General features: G+C 47.2%; 1 protein-coding gene across 1 annotated transcript; it reads right to left on the minus strand.

Annotated features, from left to right (window-relative positions):
• Positions 1 to 10: 10 nt before the first annotated feature.
• On the minus strand, positions 11 to 16471 carry LOC102571832 (epoxide hydrolase 1). Its single transcript, XM_006276357.4, has 9 exons — positions 16361 to 16471; positions 12074 to 12281; positions 10374 to 10554; positions 9388 to 9615; positions 7130 to 7259; positions 4861 to 5075; positions 2509 to 2617; positions 2049 to 2174; positions 11 to 399 (listed from the first exon to the last, which is right to left on the minus strand). The coding sequence occupies exons 1-9, from the start codon at positions 16411 to 16413 to the stop codon at positions 198 to 200; spliced, it is 1452 nt and encodes a 483-aa protein (XP_006276419.2). The 5' UTR covers positions 16414 to 16471; the 3' UTR covers positions 11 to 197.
• Between the last annotated feature and the right edge of the window lie 3069 nt (positions 16472 to 19540).

A 19540-nucleotide genomic window follows, 5' to 3' on the forward strand; every position in this document is an offset into this window, starting at 1 on the left:
TAGGACAACATACATTAGAGAGAACTTTATTTATATACAAAAAAAAAAAATCTAGAGCTTGGTTATTTGAATTAATCTGGCATCTAGCAAAAATCAACTGAAAGCTTCAATCAAATGAACAGATTGCGTAAGGTATAAGCAGTGGTGCAGTTGTTAGCCCTGTGTGTATTCACACTCCCATGAATGCTGCCAGTGGCTTACAGACATTCCACCTTTCTCACCAGCTGCTTGATGTCTTCTGCCAGCAGCTTTGGTTCTTCAAAAGCAGCAAAATGCCCCCCACGTGGCATGTAAGTGTAAGCGACTATATTCTTGAACTTCTTCTTTGCCCAAGTGCATGGTGTGTATATAAGCTCCTGAGGAAAGACAGCAAGGCCGGTGGGGACATACACTCCAACCCTAAACAGATTCAAGTGTCTTATTAGCAAGTTATTGAGCAGTTCAGATTTGTTTTGAGGTGAGGCATACAAATACTGCCAGCTGGGACTAAATTAGAAATGTACTGTTCTACAGTTCCTGCCATAAGTAATTCTACTGTACTCTCTTTGAAGTGCCTTGTGGCTTCTGAACTTACTATACTGAATGGAGAGGTGGTTCATTTCCTTCAGGCTATGAATTGTTTCTACTGAAATGGAAACATGGCAGGATTGGAGCAGCAGCATCTTGGAAAGCTTGAGACAAGCTTTAGCCTAGAGCAAGGGTGTTCAAACTGGCCCACGGGCCAGATGCAGTCTGCGGAGCTGTACTATCCAGCCTGTGGGGCTCCCTACACATCAGAAAATTTGGGAGTGGGGGGAGCAGTGGCAATTAATACCACCGCTGTCCTCCACTGCCAAATTCCTGAGCCCTGTGGTGGGTTAGAACCAGGACAGAGACCCTCTTCCCCCTGTTCAGCTGGATTAGGGCTAAGCTGCCTCCTGCCCCACTTTGCATAGCTAGACGGGGCCGTCTCGTGGCCACTCTGAGTGCCAGATTGGGACCTCCAGCCAGATCCAGCCCACAGACAGAACAGGTGCTACCTATCTGGCCTGCTGGGTAAAAATCACTACTGGCCTAGAGCACTTAAACTAATCTTGATAATTTACTCTGGCAGGAGGCAAAACCCTCTTGTACAACACTCGCTTTCCTGTGCTGCAGACACCCAAAGTGGATCAGGCACTGGAAGCTGTCTGTTTTCGCTTCCACATGCAAACTCCCCTATCTCCACACCATGCCACAGACTGCAGTGTAGTCAAAATCTTGGTTGAACTGAATTTCAGGCCCCTATTGGTATTAAACCTAAGCCCCCATCCAAATTTACAAGCATTAATTCCATCCTAAAGAAGTCTCCATTTTATCGTTGTTCATATTAGTGATAGTTGTTTGGAAAGGATGGCCCTCCTAAACAGTTTCCTTCAGGGTAGTCAGCTTTGTGCTCAAGAAGAGGACGCCAGTTTGGAATTTGGTGTTAGACTCATCCTAGCTTAATTTAAAGTTAAGTGCTTATTACAGAATCTGAGACCAGTTCTTTAGGACACTCTTCCCTGTGTTACCTGATGTAGTTTATCAAACCGTAGGTGGCTCCCTTACTGCTTCAATTAAACTGTTGCCCAAAAAAGGAGAGTCTTCGGACTGTCGGGAAGCTCATGGGAGGTAGCCCCAGACTAAAACCATACCTCCAAGAGAAATGTGAAACCATAGGCCTCTATTCTAACCATGTTAAATACAAGACTCCACAAATTAACTTCTCTTGCTGAGGAAGGACATCTATTTCCACTACCATCCACCTCCAAAAGAAGCTTAAATAATCAAACTTTTTTTCTGCTACATGTTGGAACCAAAGAGAAACCACCACCTGGTTAGTGAGAATTTCACTATAAACTTGGATTTTTATTTTTTTTTAAGAGAAAAACTCAGCGATTACAAGAACACCACTGCATAAGAATTTATCTGACACAGAAGGTGGTTTTGTCCATATTTTTACAGTATTATTTAGTCTAGATTCCAAGGCCTTTACCTCCCCCACCTTTTTTAAAAAATATTTATTTATTTATTTATTTATTTTTTACCTGGCATGTGGAGCAGTGGTAGGATTTGTGGAAAAATTCTCCTTGTAGAAACGCATAGAGGGCACAATAGATGAAGTCACCCAATAAATCATCACATTGGTCAAAAGGTCATCCAGAGAGAATTTTCTATAGAGAGATAAACCAGAGGATCATCATCACTAGCTAAGCTGCTGCTGGTTGCAGTGTTGACTATGTACCCTGAAAATGGGAAAGCCCCTCTGTTCTCAGATCATCTTTGAGCTGTGAATTAATCCATGCCCAGTTGGCTTTAGATTGAGCTGGGGAGCATAGAACAACTGCTCTGCTATCCATTGTATTCTACTACTTGTCCTGTGTGATATTCCTTTATTTAGATTTGATCTCAGTGGCAGATCTCACCTTCCTGAGCTTATCAGGAGGCTTCCTTTTAGTAATCTTTCTTCCTTGCTCTAGTCTGCAGGCATGTCACTCATTTTCATACCTTTCCAGACCTCCGTCATCCAGGTCCCGGAATGATTTATCAGTCCAAGTAGAAAACTTCTCCAGAATGTAGGCAGCAAGTGCTACAGGGGAATCATTTAATCCACAGCCTAATTTAGGAAAGCAACAAAACAGCTTTTATATTCATGTGAGCCTGCCCTACCTCTGCTAAAGCTAAATTGGGTTTCCAAGAAGTCTAAAGTTTCCTAATGGGATCTAGCAAAGACTTGGGGTACTAATACTCTTGTGCTCTATCAGTCAGGACAGTTTGCTACTGACAGAGCCTATGTTGTCATTCAGAGTCTGTCCCCAGTTTTAATGTAGATGGTCTCTTCAGGAGAAGCCAGGAACCAAGTCAGTCAGTCAGTAATAATTAAATCATTAAAGGGATTATGTTTTAAGGAAGGCAGGAAGCAGCAACAGTGAGACGGAATTCCCAAACAATCTGAAAGGAAAGATATCCAGGCCCTTTCAAGGTGCTTGGTTGCCTTTTATGGAGGTGGGAGAGTGACAAGGTTGTGCATTTATCCTTCTTTTACCTCTGGTGTGAATCATAAACTTAGCCTTTCTATAGCATGTTGCCTCTTCAGAGTGCATGAATGCAAGGAGGTGAGTATTACCCATCACTTGCAGGTGAGGTAATGGAGAGTGGGAAATAAAGGACTTCTTTACAAAGGGATATTACTGTGTAGTAAGCAAAGGTATGACTGGGCGTGTCTACACGTGGCCGTATGGCACCGTTGTTACTGTGCCGTTGTTTAGTACTTCCTTTTGGAAGTACTAAAAGACAGTGCAGTAACAGCCTGGCGGCGCACGGTTATTTTTGGCTGCTATGTCACTGTAGCAACGTGCTATACTGAGGGAGCACATTGCTATGGTAACGTAGTGACGGCATTAATTTTTGCCAATGGATCCTACAGTTTGTGTAGCACATTAGCTACTCCTCACGGACTTCCTCTGTGGATGTTCTTAGAGTACAGCTTTTGTATGAGCTAGCTTCCAACATAGTGGAAAAAGCTACTTTGCACACTAGCTGTGTCTACATGAGATGCTGACTGTGCAGTACAAGTCCTAAATAACTACGCAGTAACTCGAGTTACTGTGCAGTAGCACTGGTGAACACCTTTTTCATGACTACTACACAGTACCATTGTGTTACAGTTGTTTCCATGGGATGCTACTGCACAGTAGTATTGGACTACTGCGCAATCAGTCTCATGTAAATGCACCCACTGAGTATCAACATAAGGAGCTGGTGTGGAGTAGGTGGTATGCTGGAAGTTCACACTGACTGACGACTATAATTTCCCTGTGTAATCGAGTGCTGTGTAATTTGTCCAAGATAACATCATAAATCAGAGGGAGAGCTTGAGCAGTGCTTTAGAGTCCTTGGCACCTAATCCTTTGTTCAGTCAACTAGGATACACTGCTCTTTAAATGTGTTAAGAATTTGTTCAACTGTGATTGTTCCCATCGTCTATGTACATTTATTGCCGTACTTACATATCGCATGCATCCACCCAAAAAGCCATCCCAAATTAGGGTGTGTGCGTTAAGTGAGGAGTCTGATTTCTGTGCTGGCATGGGGGCAATGAACTGGTTGTTGGGAGCTGTGCTCCCTTCTTAGAGGTATCACTTATCCTCACCCAATACTGCAGCAGTTGTGACAGGGTTAAATCTTGAGCTGTAGAGCTGTAAGGAGAGGAGGAGTAATACTGGGCCATTAGGGGGCAGCAATAAGCTGCTTATTTCTCCATGGTTTACTGCTCTGGGGAAGCTCCTTGGCATGCCTGTACTTGTGCCTGAACCACAGCACATTGAGCCAAGTCAGAGCAGCCCCAGCTGGCAGGGGGCTATGGGGGATCAGCCTGCCAGGCCAGGGCTGCTCTGACCAGGCTCATTATGCTGCAGAGAGGCTGGCTGGGGCACGAAGGTGCTCCAGCATGGGGTTACCTGGCAGACAGTGAAGTACCCTCATGCCCCAACCAGCCCTGTCAGTGCCTACACGTGCTGCTGTGCACAAAAAAATTCTGCAGCAGGGTAGGACTTGTAAATGCCAGTTTATTAGTTTCATGCACCCTGATAGGGGCATGTGTAGGCGCTGAAACATTTACTGCACAGTTAATTAGTCAACTGTGCAGTAAGTGTCTTGTACACGTGTCCACTGAAGAGAAGACTCCATCCCTCCTGTGTGCAGCCAGCACTTGGCCATGGTGAGCCCATGCTGTGGCAGGTAAGCATCTGGACAAATCTTTCTTTTTTCATTCTGCCTTCCCAATATAAGGTGCTTGGCTTACGTGGTGGGATGTAGAACGTGAGGGAGTATGGTGTATTGGCCACGTGGAGGTGTTACCTGCTGTGTCTGGCTTTGTAGCCTGGATGTGCAAGTAGCCAGACTCTCGTAGGATTTCATACACACTCTTTTCCAAGTATGGAAATAAGCGGCGGGAATCTTCCCTGGTCAGGCCTACAAGCCATGGTACATAGGCCCCAAGTATCAAAGACACCAGTCTCCCCAAACCGCTTGAGCTTATGAAGACCAAATTCAGGTGGAGTCCTTTCACTTGCCTGCAAACAACAATGTTAAGGAACATAATAAGCAGCAGCAATATTAGGTCGATGCTAATTAAGAACAAAAGGGATTCTGTTTCTGTGGCTTCTTTGGAAGTTAGAGATCTGCACTTGGCAGCAACACTGCACTGGGCCACACTGAACTTCCCAAAGATGTCTTTTTCACTGGAGGCAGCTCTTCAAGTACATATATTCCCAACTTTCTCATATGAACACGCCAGATGTAGACTAAGCCTGGTGCAGCTGATACAAACACCATCGCTGCTGTACCAACAGGAGGATGCACGAATGGCAGCAGTCTTTGGCTCCCATTAGACTTGGCTGGCTCAGCTATCACTGTGGAGCCTTTCTGCCTTATACTAAGGCTCTGTAATAACCACCCCACTGTGTACTTGCTGAGAAGCCTATCCTAACCTACCCATGGCCATGAGGTTCCTTTTGAGGCTATCCTGGATGCCAAGTGGACTTCACACAGTCCTAAAATGCAGTGACTTGAGCTTCTTCAGGGCCTTTCCTCTTGATGTGGCCTGCTCAAGTCTAGGGAATGGAGTGCACACTTCACTACATCTCATTATCTAGCTTTTAAAACCATTTTCTAAGACCAACCTATTTCTCCTTTAGCAAGTATGTCCTAAGCCTGTCTTTTAGATAGGTAAGAGATTTATGCCTCAGACTACAGTTCAACTTCTTGACAGTTCCTCATCCATTTCTGAATTTCCTCACTTCCTTTCCTTCCTTATTTGGATTAGAGATTAGAACCTGATTCTGCTTCAGGGCTGCTCTGGACCATAGAGTAGAGGGGTGGCAGTTCATACAGTTAGGACAAACCTGGGAGTGATCTTGAAGAAATTAGATGCTACTGAAATAGAAAAGGCTGAGAAAATAGTTGATATCAGTGAAGGGAGAATGACTAAATATGAATGCAAAAGAACTTGAGATGCACAGGAGGCACACAAATGGAATGGAAGAGGTAGGATATGGATAAAGAGCAAACCGGCCTGAAGGAGAAGAGTGCTAAACCAAACTGGAGTTGTAATACGTCTTGTGTATTATCTGTTTGCTCTCCTGGTTTGCCGTTGCTGGTGTATGCTACATGGCTTTGGGGTGTAGACACAGCTCACATCTTGCTCTTGCTATGGCCAGCATATGCTTAAAAACAGTCCCCTAGTGTTTGGGTGCCAAATCTCATCTGCTCACAAGCCAAGCCACCTCAAGTTAATGGACATTTTTGAAAAAGGACATTCAGCAATTCTCAGCCAGGGTGAAGAAAATCCTGGGGTGCCATGGGTATTATGTGGCTCAGGAAGCATGTTCCTGCTCTATCTCAAGGGACTGTTTTGCCACCTGCTCTAGAATCCATACCACTGTCTAGCAAGGATCCAGAAGGATAAAGAGAAATATTGTCAAAATCCTCCTGACTTGTGCTCAACTTGAAGCTATAAAAATAGTCTCTGGGCCAGGGCTGCACAGCTCACTTGGCAGAAGTGTGAAGGCTGTTAGTGTCTATCAAATGAAGAAGATGGCAACTATCTGATTCTTTAATACAGGGATGCAGCTTGAAGAAGCTACAGCACGTATTATGTCATAATGCTCCATCAGAGTGGCCTGTCTGCTTGCTGAGATGGGTAATTACTAATCAGCATGGACCTCACCTCTGTGGTTAAAGACTCCATGATTAGCAGCCACACTCTGATCACCACTGTTGCCTATGCGACTTTTTCATTCCAAGCACCCAAAAGTCAGGAAGCAAGGCTCTAAAGCCATGAGATTATTTAAAACAAACAAGCCAATAGATTTGGGGCTCTATTTCAATAGCCATCTGGTTTCTGAGTCATGAAGGTGAGAATGTTCCCTCTCACATTAAAATCCTGATCCTGAGTCATGAGAGTCCCAGGGCTGGGAAGCAAATTCTTAATGCTGTAGGATTCAGGAAGAGATTGACAGCACTATGTACTGGGTGGTCACGGAGCTAGAACGCCCAGCTGTCCCTCCCCCTCCTTGTTAACTCACTCTGGCCTCTTGCTGTCCCACCCCGCTCCTTGTTAACTCACTTTGCTTGCATTTGAGCCATGTTTGTGGTGATCTGGGAGCCCCAATCTCCCCCCTGGACATAGAACTCCTTGAAGCCCAGCCTTTCCATCAGCTTGTGAAATATCCGGGCAGCAGCCAGAGTGTCAAAGCCTGTGCATAAGGAGAAATGTTTTGTTACAAACCTGTTTTCTCTACATTGCCTTCTCCAGCCAGGAATCACTAATACTGAGGGGATGTGTTTGGGCCCTGAACAACACACAAGAACCCTTGTTCTTTCCCGTGGGTAGCTGCATGCAGTACATGGCTACTACTGTACCTACATACTCGTAGGTGGCCAGGGAGCTGGTAATAAGTTAACCTATGGAAGTGATTCTCCAGCAGGGTGCTTTGAGGTCCTTTTAAGAGTGCTGTGGGGTGTTATGCAATGTTAGCCCTGTTAAGCGTACAAACATGATTCATAAGATAAACACAGATTTCAAACAAGAACCCATAATGTCTGGACATAGACCAGAGGAAACCTATCCTGGTCCAATTTATGCTGTTAGAGTTTTACCCTCATCTTTTCCAGGTTACTCCTGCACTCTGTTGGGTGAAGTTAGCCCAGTTTAGGAGGTTGTATCATCTGTTTTCTACATTTTCACATGAGTGTGATGCTGATTACACTGATGTAAATGTTGTATTGGTCCAGGCCCTTTGTGTTCTGTTGAGTGATCCTGAGGCTAACACCTGACAATGGTGCTCCGTGTTACCCTTTGCTAATGAGAAGCATCAGGGAGGGATGCAGAAGCACTGTGGGAATCATGGGGAATGAGGAGGGTGACTTGACTCCCTACTAACCCTGCAATCCAAATTTTCACAGCTGAGTCCAGAGTCTGGTGACCTCAGCCACGTGGACCTTTCCAATATCACTGCAAGGAGCATCTGTCACAGACCAGCTAACTAAATATGTCTAGCAGATGGAGCTGACCCTTTATAACAAAGCAGCTGGCAGAACCTGGAGATGTAAAAGCCAAGAAATGAGACTTCATTGGACTCACTGCAGTTTCCTCTGGGGTAAAAGACAGTGTGGGCACCAGGGAACTGGAAGGGAGGAGACAACATCTGCTTTACTCCTTAGCAGAGAGACAATAGGTCCCAGCTTGTATGTGCTGGTCTCTTGGATCAACATTGTTAGTAAATACTGTAGGCCTGCCTAGTGCTTTTTCACATGCAGTGCAAGACACAGACTTTGCTCTGTAGCCTTTTCACCTTGTTCTTCTGCTACAGTTCACCCAAATTCATTTTTCTCTGCATATCTCCATCCGCTCCCCTCAACATCCGCTCCCCTCAAATCCCTCCATTGGCTCTCACTCTCCTGCCCCAAGTTCATGTCCTTGGTCTTTCCCTTTAAGGCTCTGCCCAGTCTCCATCCCACCCCTGTTCTCTGCTCCTTTGGTTTCTTTCACTCATCCCTGCATCATCCTTCAGGCCATCATCTCAGTGTGCAAGAACCCTGCTGTTAACCCTCACCCAGCATTCTTCCTCATTTCTTCCAAAGGCCACTGGGAAATTACCTGTTCCTTGATGTGCCCCTGCTATTACAAGTACAGAGATTGAGCAAATTCATTTAGCTGAATTAGTTTGAAATCAGGCAGAGGGCAGGGTAGAGAGGCACTTTATAGACTAACTGAATCGGAGATGCATAAGCTTTTGTGGCCGTAGCTCACTTTATCAGATGCTAATCGATCATAAAAGCTCATGCATTTCTGATTCAGTTAGATTATAAAGTGCTTCACTACCCTGCCTTCTGCCTAACTACAGATGTTGCCTTGCCTATGTTCTATTGCACACCTGTCCCTCTGGGAAGGGATTTTGGTGTATTTTTATGCCACTGTACAGCACTGTTTTCACCCCTGTCCTGCATGAATAAGTATGTTGGTGCAGCGAGAGAAATGCTGACTCGGGGGGAATGGTTAATAAGCTATGGAGCCTTTCACCAGGGCAATGATTATCTGGCTCAAGGAACTGGGAACAGACACAAAGCCTTTCACTTTCAAGGCATTTAGTTTTTTGTGAAAAATGAGCTGAAAACTTGCCAGTGGCCCATGTTGACTATGTGAACACCATCATAGATACCTTCAGATCCTCAAATTCATTAGTGAATTTATGGGATGAAATTCACTTCATTAAAGGAACAACTCCCAAAGTTCAGGAACAAGCCCATAGCCAGAGTGTTCCTGGGGTGTCTCTGAGGTAGCCTGGGATTCTAATGACTCTTCTCCTCCTGCTCATTACTCACCTCGTTGGTGAGGTGCCTCAGAGAAGCCATAACCAGGGATGGACGGGCAGATGACCTCAAACACCACGTCCTCATTCAGGCCATGTCTGGCTGGGTCAGTGAGCAGCGGGATGATCTTATAGAACTCAAAGAAGGAGCCAGGCCAGCCATGCACCATTAGCAAAGGCCGGACTATCTGACCCCTGGGGACATGCAGGGGCTTCACGTGGATGAAGTGTATGTCGATCCCTGCCAGAAACCCAAGACAGGCTGGTTAATGTTACACATGCTTCTCAGATCCTGACCTGGACCCTAAAGGTGGAAGGCAAATTCTTAGCCAGTGTTTGCAGCAAAGCCATGCAGAAAGACCCATGGCAGAGGGAGGGAACTCCACAGTTGGAGCTGGGAGAGGATGCCACACATTGAGAGGGTTTATGTTAGCCCTCTTGAGGGTGAGTGATAAGGCTGCAGCCAATGAGGCTTAGATCCCAGCATGAAAAGGTCATCCTGACTTTGATGACGATGAGGGCTGTGAGCCTGGGGGGACAATGGATACCTCCTTTGCTATATCTAAGTACAATGCTGAGCTCTGCAATGGAAGAAGCTGCTAGGTATCAGGTTCTAGTACAGGGGTGGGCAGTTATTTTGGGCAGAAGGCAGCTTACTGAGTTTTGGCAAGCCATCGAGGGCTGCATGATAGGCAACCCAGGGCAGATAAATATTAATTTTCTAAATTTTTTAGGGGCCCCGTGGGTTGGGTAGAATGGCCTGGTGGGCCACATCCAGCCCCTGGGTTGCATTTTGCTCACTCCTGTTCTAGTGACTCCTTGTCTCAAAAGTGCCTTTCACAAAGGAAGGCAGATGGAGAAGAAGGGGTGAGGAGAATGGTGGGGGAGCACTATATAAAAGTGAGGAGAAAAAGAAACAGAGTGGGTAGCTTGTGAGTGAGGGGAAGGACACCTTGGGGAAATGAATGGAGCATTCAGAGGCTAAGGAGCCTCATGTACCTTCAATGGTAGTTTTGAAATGTGGATATTGGTTCAAAATTTCCACTTGTTTCTGCCAGTTAAACTGGTTCCTCCAGTAGGCAACAACTCGCCGCAGGTAGGTAGTATTGAATCCGTACTGGAAGGCAGCCCCCTCCAGTGGGGGTGTGTAGCGGGCCCTGTCCAGGCGCTCGTGCAGGTCCTGCAGAGGAAGAATTCTGTTGTGGGCCATAAGATACTGGCAGAATATATCACATGCCAGGTCTTCCAGCTGCTCTGCTTTCTATGCTATTATGTAATGGCCTAAAGGGCACTGTCTAGGCAGCCACATCACAGAGGACCTCCTGAATTATGAACCCAGTGAAAACGTGTATTACGTATATTACTGGTTAAAGCAGGGAATGGTTGGCAGGACCCCCTAGGTTCTATTCCTGGCTTGAATGCTGACAATACACAATCATGGGCAAACCATTTTCCCATTCTGTGCCTAGGTTTCCTTCTCTGTGCAAAGAGGGAGGTATTTCACTGTCACCCACATTTCATCTTCTCTTTTTAACATGCTGCTGGATTCAGAACATGCTTACACCCTGATGGCAGTGTACCTCAGCTGTGACATTACTAACATGCCCTGCCTCACCCCAATCCCCCTTGGACGCTCCAAACCTGGAAGCATACTGGGCAAGATGCTGTGTGTCCTTCTGTGACTACTCTGTCTCCAACATGCTTTTCAGCAGCTGCTGGGAATGAGCCCAGGTCAGTCCCATCAGTGTATTTCCAGGTTTGGAGCATGTGGGTGAGTCAGGGGGTGAGATGTACTCATGGCTATCCCAGATGAGACATACTGCTGCCCTAGTGGAGATGCACCTTAAGGAAAACGTAGGCCTCTCTGTGCATAGTGCACAAGGGGCATGGAAGCCCAGATTGCCTGAATCTGAATGCCTCGCTGCTGCTCTGGAGGGACAGCCCCTAACAGCAGAAAGCTAAGGCCAGCCTCTGGGGCCCAATACGCAATTACTGTCTCTGCTTAGGCTGTGAGCAATGGAGATAATGGGTGGCAGATGAAGAGTGGTTTTGTGATCTGGTCACACAAGCTGCCCACTCACAGCAAATGATAACAGCTTTTAGTCACTACTGGCTGGGATGAGTGGAAATGGTGACCAAAGAGGTGAAAGTCTCTGAAGCTCAACCCCAGTTACCTGAGCTGTTCTTTACTAGAGAATTAGATTTAGGGTCAGGTATGGACTGTACTTTCTTTTTCCCAGTTCTGCTGACTGTTGGTCCTGACTTATACCACCCACTGCTATTCCGGTGCCAGGATTCTAAATTTAGCCCTACAGCTGCCTTCAATCCTGACCTACAGTTCTCACTGCTGTTCCCAAAACCTTGCATGCAACTGCCGCTTAGTGTACCTCAGGCTTCACCACCAATCCCTTCTATTTCAGGTTTGAGCCTCTCAGCAGCTTCTCTCTCAGGTTGCATGGGGATGTTGTGATCTTGATAAACCACCACTAGCCTGCGATCCAGGTAACTCAGTCAATTTGTGATCCAGTATGGACTGGAACTCGTTTCTTTTTCCAGCCCAGTATTCCTGTATGCATTGGGATGTCAGCCTCAAGCAGACAGATGGATGGACTGATCAGCAATACACCTCTGATTTCTAGGCCCCCAAGCTCCTTCTCCTTGGATACCTTTCCCAGGTCCCTATATCCCAGCCCTGATACCTGGATTTCCCTGTCTGAGGTTTCAATTCGGAAAGGTCGGATGCTCTCATCTTCTTTTTCTTTTGGGGGCCTCTCGCCTGAACCCCACCATCCATCTCCCACCTCTAAGGTCTTGATTTTCTGTCGAGACAGGAGCCAACAAGTCAGGAGCCCTCCAGCTCCCAGGGCTGTGGATACCACAATCGCACTCTGGGGATATTCAAAGGACCTAGAAAGAGACAAAGGTATCACATTTAGTCACCAAAGATTCAGGACACTAGACTACTCCAGTGCCTTCAGAACAGTGATATCCAAACTTTTGTCCCCATGGGCAAGGTAACTGGTGTCAAGCTGGTCTACGAGCTGGATCTCATGTGGGGTCAGTACATGAGGTTGGGTTCCAACCACCCAGATCTTCCCTTGCACCATCTGGATCCAGATCCAGCCCTGCACTCAGGGTTTGAATTATGGGGGAGCTTGGGTGGGAGGGCTGAGCCCCTCCATAAGGGATGAGAGCCCCCCATAAGAAACAAGAGCCCCGCTGTGGGCCGGTCAGCACCCCTTCCCTCCTTCTCAACAGCCCGGAGGCCATGTGCCATGGTACACAGTCCCTGGCCCACCCTGTGTCTTTCTAAGCAGCCCAGGTGGTGGTGGTGGTGGCTCCTCCTGGTTGCCGCTGCTGCTGGCCCCAGCCCTGTAGTACTGGCGGGGACTCATGCACACAGCCCCGATCCTGATGAATATTTTTTGCAGACCCCCACAAGAGTTTAAGTGTAATTTGAACCCTGCCTGTACTGCCCAGATCTGGCCTCGTGCCACTCAGTTTGGGACCTGTGTGCCCAGATCTTGCCTCACGCTGCCCAGATTAGTCTCTGCATGCACAGATTCCACTTTGCACCACTTTCCATCACTGTGACCCATGTGTCTAGTCTAGTGTGCAGGGCCACACTGTCTGCCTATAGGGCTCTCCAGGTGTGTGGAAATTTGGTAGCTGGGGAGTAGCAATTAATGCTGACATCGTTCCCCTATCAACAATTTTTTGGCCCCATGAGGAGCCTTACAGGCCAGACAACACAATACTGAGAGCTGGATCTAGCCCATGGGCTTGGGGTTGAGCACCCTTCCTACACCCATACAGCATGGGTTTGGGAGGTAATGTACACTCATGAAGCCAACGAGGGTTATAGATTTCTAGCACCTTTGAAGATCGAGCTCAAGACTGTATCCCCAGTTTGGGGATACAGAACTTGGGGTACACAAGATAAATGGCTACATACAAAAAAGGCCAAAGTATTTAATGTCTTTTTTACTTCAGCCTTCACAAATAGGGGCAGCTACCACATGACTACAGTTGTTAGCAGCAATGATAAGGGAGGAGACAAACAACTTAGAATAGTGGAAGAACAGGTTAGGGATTATTTAAGAAAGTAGATCCTTTCAAGTCAGCAAAGCCTGATGGGACATACCCTAGAGTACTGAAGGAATAAGATGAAATAATTTCATAGCCATTGGCTATCCTTTTTGAGAACTTGTGGAGGATGAGTGAGGTCCCAGATGGTTGGAAAAGGGTAAGCATAGTACCCATCTTTAAGAAAGGGGAATTACAGACCAGCCAGCCTAACCTCCACTTTGGAGGAATGTCTAAAGAACTAGATTTATCTAGTCTGAAGAAGAGAAAACTGAAGAGACATCTGATAGCCATCTTCCAATACCTGAAGGGTGATTATAGAGAGGATGGCAATAGGCTTTTCTCTGTAGTTACAGGGGACAGGACTAGAAGCAACAGCTTCAAGCTGCAGCAGGGGAAATGTAAATTGGAGATTAAGAGGAACTTTATGACTATGATACTGGTTAAGCACTGGAACAGGCTATGCAGAGAAGCTGTGGAGTCTCCATCCCTGGAAATTTTCAAGAGCAGGTTAGGCAGATGGTCTGTCTTGCCTTGAGCCAGGGGCTGAACTAGATAATGTCGTGATAGCACTTCCAGCCCTATTTTCCTTTGATCCTATGACCTGCCTATGTTGGTTTAAGAGTCAGGTTAGGTTGCTGTCAGATTAGGAACAGAAGCCCCAAGTTTACCCTGGATTTAAAATGACCCCCAATAATTAGATTCTATAAATGGACAATTTATAAAATTTGTTATAATCTAATTATTGGAGGATCATCTTTAATTTGCCCCCCACTGCTGCAGGGGGGCAGGTAGTGGAGGGGAGCAGGTGGTGTGGGGAGGTCAGGCAGCTTGTACTTTGCTGCCTGGTCCACCACCTATTTGCTGCCTTGCTGCCTGCCTCCCCATAGCCTCTGGACCCTCCCTTTCCCCACTTCCCTTCCCCCCACAGCCTCTGTTCCCTGCCTGCCCCTCTTCTACCACTAGGTGCGGTAGGCAGGGAGCAGAAGCTGATAGGGGAAGAGATGGTGTTGGGGAAGAGGCTGTAGAGAGGAGGAGCATCAGAGGGGTTCAGAGGCAGTGGGGGGCAGGCAGCGGTTACTACTCTGGCCCCAGCCCTGGGTCAGGGCTGGAGCTGGAGCCGTGGCACCTGCCTGTCCCCCGATCTCCCAGCTATATTGTATTCTATTGCAAGATGAGGGGCTTTACCCCCAGGTTAAATGGGGGAAAAAAACTAATCTTGGAAACAATTAAAAAGGGCAAATAAGAGCTGAACTGAACAATAGCACTTGGAAGGAAGTGTCTAAGAGCCACAGTCCTTCCTCTGACAGCTCTCTAATACACCATCAAGGGATAATGCCCATTAGCAATATGTGGTTTAAAGAACTGAGATCCTCACCAGGGATCCTGGTTTTCTCTGATTTAAAAAAATCCCCAATTTTCAGTTTAAAAAGTAACTCCAAATCCACATTTTCCATGATTAAAATCTATCTATCTATCTATAGTAGTGTTTCATTTAAATCATGGAAAAATGTGGATTTTGGGTTACTTTTTTTAACTGAAATTTTAAATCAGAGAAAGCCAGGATCTCTGATCATCACGTGCCTGTTTACTGGTCATGGAGCTCTCCTGGCTCCACTTGGTGAAAGCTCTCAGCCCGGTATCCTCAACAACAGAGAAGAGTATCAGTACAGCCCAGGGAACTGACCCAGGGGACACTGGGAGGCCCAGTGTTCAGATTACATTAATGTGGAATTGCTATGGAGAACGATCGCGACTTTGCATATCAGTCAGAATGGAGGTGGGGAGTAAACAGTCAGCTTATGCAACAGTCAGAATGGAGGTGGGGAGCGAAGTCCAGGAGGGCAGTCGGAGCTACCAGCATTGCAGTACATTCCAGAGAGGACAGTTTTCAACCCTGGAAGAAGCCAGCAGTCCAAGAGCCAGCTCCACTTGGCAGGGCTTCCCTTATGGTTTCCTCATAGCCTCAAGCACCGGATCTGAGTCCCAATTTTCCTACAGGACCAGGACATCCATTTCAATCAGGTGCCCCACGTCCTCCTAGGCTGTTGCCTCCAGGCTCCCTGCTGCATGACAGAAGTCCTGTATCAGACTGCAACCTTGTGCTGCAAATGCGGGCTCTTTCAGGAAATGCCATAATCCTGGCAGGTTCTAGCAAGCTATTCACCCATACTTCAGATGAGCAGTCTGACATTTAGCATACAGTCCTTTCCCTTCAAACCCTGCCTCCCAGCTTCCCCATACTAGCTGTGGGGAGAGTGACGACGTGTGTGAGGAGAAAGTGAGTAAAGATTCCTGGTTGCCTGGAGGAGTGTGACAGACTGCCCTGTGCCTGAGCCCGGGCAGCCACAACAAAACGAGCCATCACCACGGAGCAGTTCCCATCTTACCCACCAGCTATGGAGGCCCCTGTGGCTGCAACTTCAGCAGCATCCCCTGCCAGAGTCTGACAGCTGGGTACTAAAAGCTCTGCCTGCCAAGGGGGAACAGGAAGCCTGTGCCTCTGCCTTTCCCCAGCAGCTTGGAGGCTCAGCAGCTTATGCAACAGACACCCAAATATTCATGCCAGATGCCTGATAGGGTTTCGCGAGAAGCACAGAATATCGCAGCAGGGTACCGTGTTGATTTGGCACTGAACAGCCTTAACCCTGCTGCTAACCCACCTCAGGCAGCCCCTTGGCTTAGCCCTTTAGTTGAGCCAAGCCTCCTAAGTGATCACATCCAGGGGAGCCATTCCCTGCCAAAGGGACACAATGGCAGCTGTAGTGAGCACTCCCCAGCAGCGTGATCAGTGCTGGCAGCTCCGACTCACTCCCCTGTTGGACTTTTCCCCCTGCCTGGAGTCCAGCTGACATGGCACCTGCTCCCCAAAGGGCTCTCCTGCACCCTTCTGCACTCACCGGACGCTCTGAAGGACTTGCTGCCACATTTCGGTCCAGTTCAGCCCACACATGACACTGGACCAGGAAGCACCGATTGTTGCTGCTGCCTTCTCCTCTCGGCTTTCTCCATAACATTGCAAACTGTGTCATCTCATCTTGCCACCTGCTGCTTAAGCAGGGGATTGCAGATAACTTGGCCACCTGGGCACATCTTCAACTCACCTGTGTTTTTGGATCAGATGGAAAAAAAGTGAGGCCCTGAGAGAAAATGACTGCATTTAACTTCAGGGGATTATATGTTGTTTCCCTACCGTTGCACTTCCCTTTCAGCTAGGGAAAGGATTCTCCTTCACTTCCTGTCCTAAACTACTAAGCAGTGGCCTTCATGCAGAATGGCTGCTGTGCTTTACCCCAGAAGCAGCTGCTTTTCAGTGATGGGAGAAATATCCGTGTCTTTATGCACTGTGCAAGGTGTTGTAGGATGATCACTGCCATCCTTGGCATTCATGTTTCCATTTTGCTATGGGTCTTTGCATTTCAGGGCTGCCTGTCGTGGCGGTGGCAATGGGAGCAGCGGGGCAGTCCTTTGCATGGTCAGAGTTCAACCAACAGCCCCCCCATTATTTCTGGCCATGCTTCAGTGTGCTCATTCATTTATTCACAGAATCAAAATGGATTTCTTCAGCTTCTCAGGGCTTGATGCTTGGTTTCATAAGAGGGAGTAATATTAAGAGGTGTAGTGAGAGGGTCCAGAGGAGGGCCACTCGCATGATTAGGGGGCAGCAGGGCAAGCCCTACGAGGAGAGGCTATGGGACCTGAATCTGTTCAGCCTCCACAAAAGAAAGCTGAGAAGGGATCTGGTGGCTGCCTATAAACTTGCCAAGGGGGACCAGCAGGCAATGGGAGAGTCCCCGTTCCCCCGAGCACTATCAGGAGTGACAAGGAATAACTGCCATAAGTTGATTCAGAGTAGATTCAGGCTAGATATCAGGAGGCACTACTTCACAGTCAGGGCGGCTAGGAGCTGGAACCAACTTCCAAGGGAAGTGGTGCTAGCCTCTACCCTGGGGGGTCTTCCAAAGGAGGCTAGACAGCCACCTGGCTGGAGTCATTTGACACCAGCATACTTTCCTGCCCATGGCAGGGATTCGGACTAGATGATCTGCTTAGGTCCCTTCCAACCCTACCAACTATGAAACTATGAATGAGAAGCAACAGGAGGGAAGAATTTGATTCCAGCCTCATGGAAAACAGATAGGGACCCCTGCAAGATGCCCTAATTCAGGTTCAACACACTGTGATTCCCCTGAGGTACAAGAGTGCAAAATACACCTTACACTGTGAAACGTTACTCAAATATTTCTTATCTAGCAGTCAAGAAAAGGAAGGGCCCTAAACTTCGATGAGAAACTGGCTCAGAGATCTGAGGGGGGGGAAAAAACCCTGGAACTGGGAAGGCTGGAAAGGAACTGATGCAGTTAATTAAAGCTGCAGACAAAAGGTAAGGTATGAACGAGTTGCTGTTGACAGTAGGACCAAGGGCAATCAGTTAGCAGGGGAGGCAGTTGTCTGGTTAATGGAAAGGGAATCAGGGGAGAGCAATGTAGCCTGATTCTGAGGCACTGAACTGCAGTAAATCAGGTGCGAACAAGTACAGAAGTTTGGTCTGTGAGGAAATGATTAAGCCCTGATGAAGAAGAGAACAAGAGATCCTCCAGGAAGGCTCCCACCATTCTTGAACTGTAGCAGTATTTGCCTAGTGGAAAACAAGGATCATTCCCTGTTACATCGCAACCTCTAGTGGCCAAAATGAAGAACCTGCATCCAGGAATTGTCTTTACTAAAGACTTTCAGACCATTTTAAGAGCATGCTATTAGAATCCTGCTAAATTGGCACATTTTCTTAGGCAGAGCTGTCATCTGAATGACAATGTCCCCTGCAGTCTGGCCTGCTTTATTTCCTTTTTTGCTGAATGCATCCAAAACGAGCAGAGGCTGAGCATATGAAATGCATCAGTTTTCTCTAGATATGATGAAATTAATTCAGTAGCTGGAAGCCTTTTTTCACTTGCGTTGTAGCATTTGACTTCTGACTTGCTCTTCTGAAAAAGGAAGGTAACGCTAGAGCAGTGTACCATTGTGGGCTCAAACTCTGTAAACTGTAGCATTTGATTAAGTTGCTACAGAACACTGCAATTCTTTTCACAGGCATGAAAGCATCCTCAGGTTTGAATGATGAGCATGGTAATGAGACCAATTCCCCTGAGGAATTAAACTCAGCAACATCACACTTTTCTTAGGAAATCATAGGCATGTAGGACTGGAAGGGACCTCTCAAATCACCGAGTCTAGTCCCTTGTGCTCAAGCAACCACAGAACACAAATTAAGAGTTCCCTGAGGCATCTGCTCCATTCCCTCTCACACTAGAGTTGCAAAGCTCCCAGCAACACCAAGATGAGAAAGCCTGATTGGTGCTGCAGGAAGAGAGAAGGAGAACCAAGGGCACCGCAACTCCCTGGTGCCCTGCAATGGCAGGGAGTGTGATAGGTGAACAAAATTGGTTAGGTAGCTTCCTCCTAAAAGCCACCTAGAGCCATGTTTCTCAACCTGTGGGTCACAAGAATATATGAAAGGGTCATGAGCAAACTTTAAAAATGGATTCTCCTTTAAAGGACAAAAAGGTGGGAAACTGTGACTCAGGCTGGCAGAGTTCCAGCCTACAAGGGGCTGCTTGGGGCTCCCCATGCCCCCTACGTACCCACTCCCTACCCCACCCATCCCCTGCCCCACACACTGTGGGGTGGGGGGCAGTGGGTCAGGAACAAGGGGCAGTGGGTCAGGACTGGCCATCAATGTTTACAAATAGATCCTGGTACAAAAACCATTGAGAGCCACTGAGGACACTCATCCTGATGCACGCCAGAGGAGTGACAAGGCAACTTTCTTCTCCACTGTGCAGGTGCTGGTGCATGAGAAGGTGGTGAACAAGGGAGACCAACCAGAATCAAAAGTGAAAGGTCTACCTCTTTTCTTTCATTCCCTAGCCTGCGTGGAAGGCAGGAATGAGAAATCCTATTCTGCAATTTTTTTCAGGCTTTTCAGGAGTCAGTAGAAGCCCAGGGAAGCAAAGGAGGCAGGTGTGTATTTTAGTAGTCTGACTATGGTGTACACTGTTTTTTTAGTTTGGATTTTATTC

This window comes from Alligator mississippiensis, chromosome 1 (assembly GCF_030867095.1).
Source record: "Alligator mississippiensis isolate rAllMis1 chromosome 1, rAllMis1, whole genome shotgun sequence".
Classification (NCBI taxonomy): domain Eukaryota; kingdom Metazoa; phylum Chordata; order Crocodylia; family Alligatoridae; genus Alligator; species Alligator mississippiensis.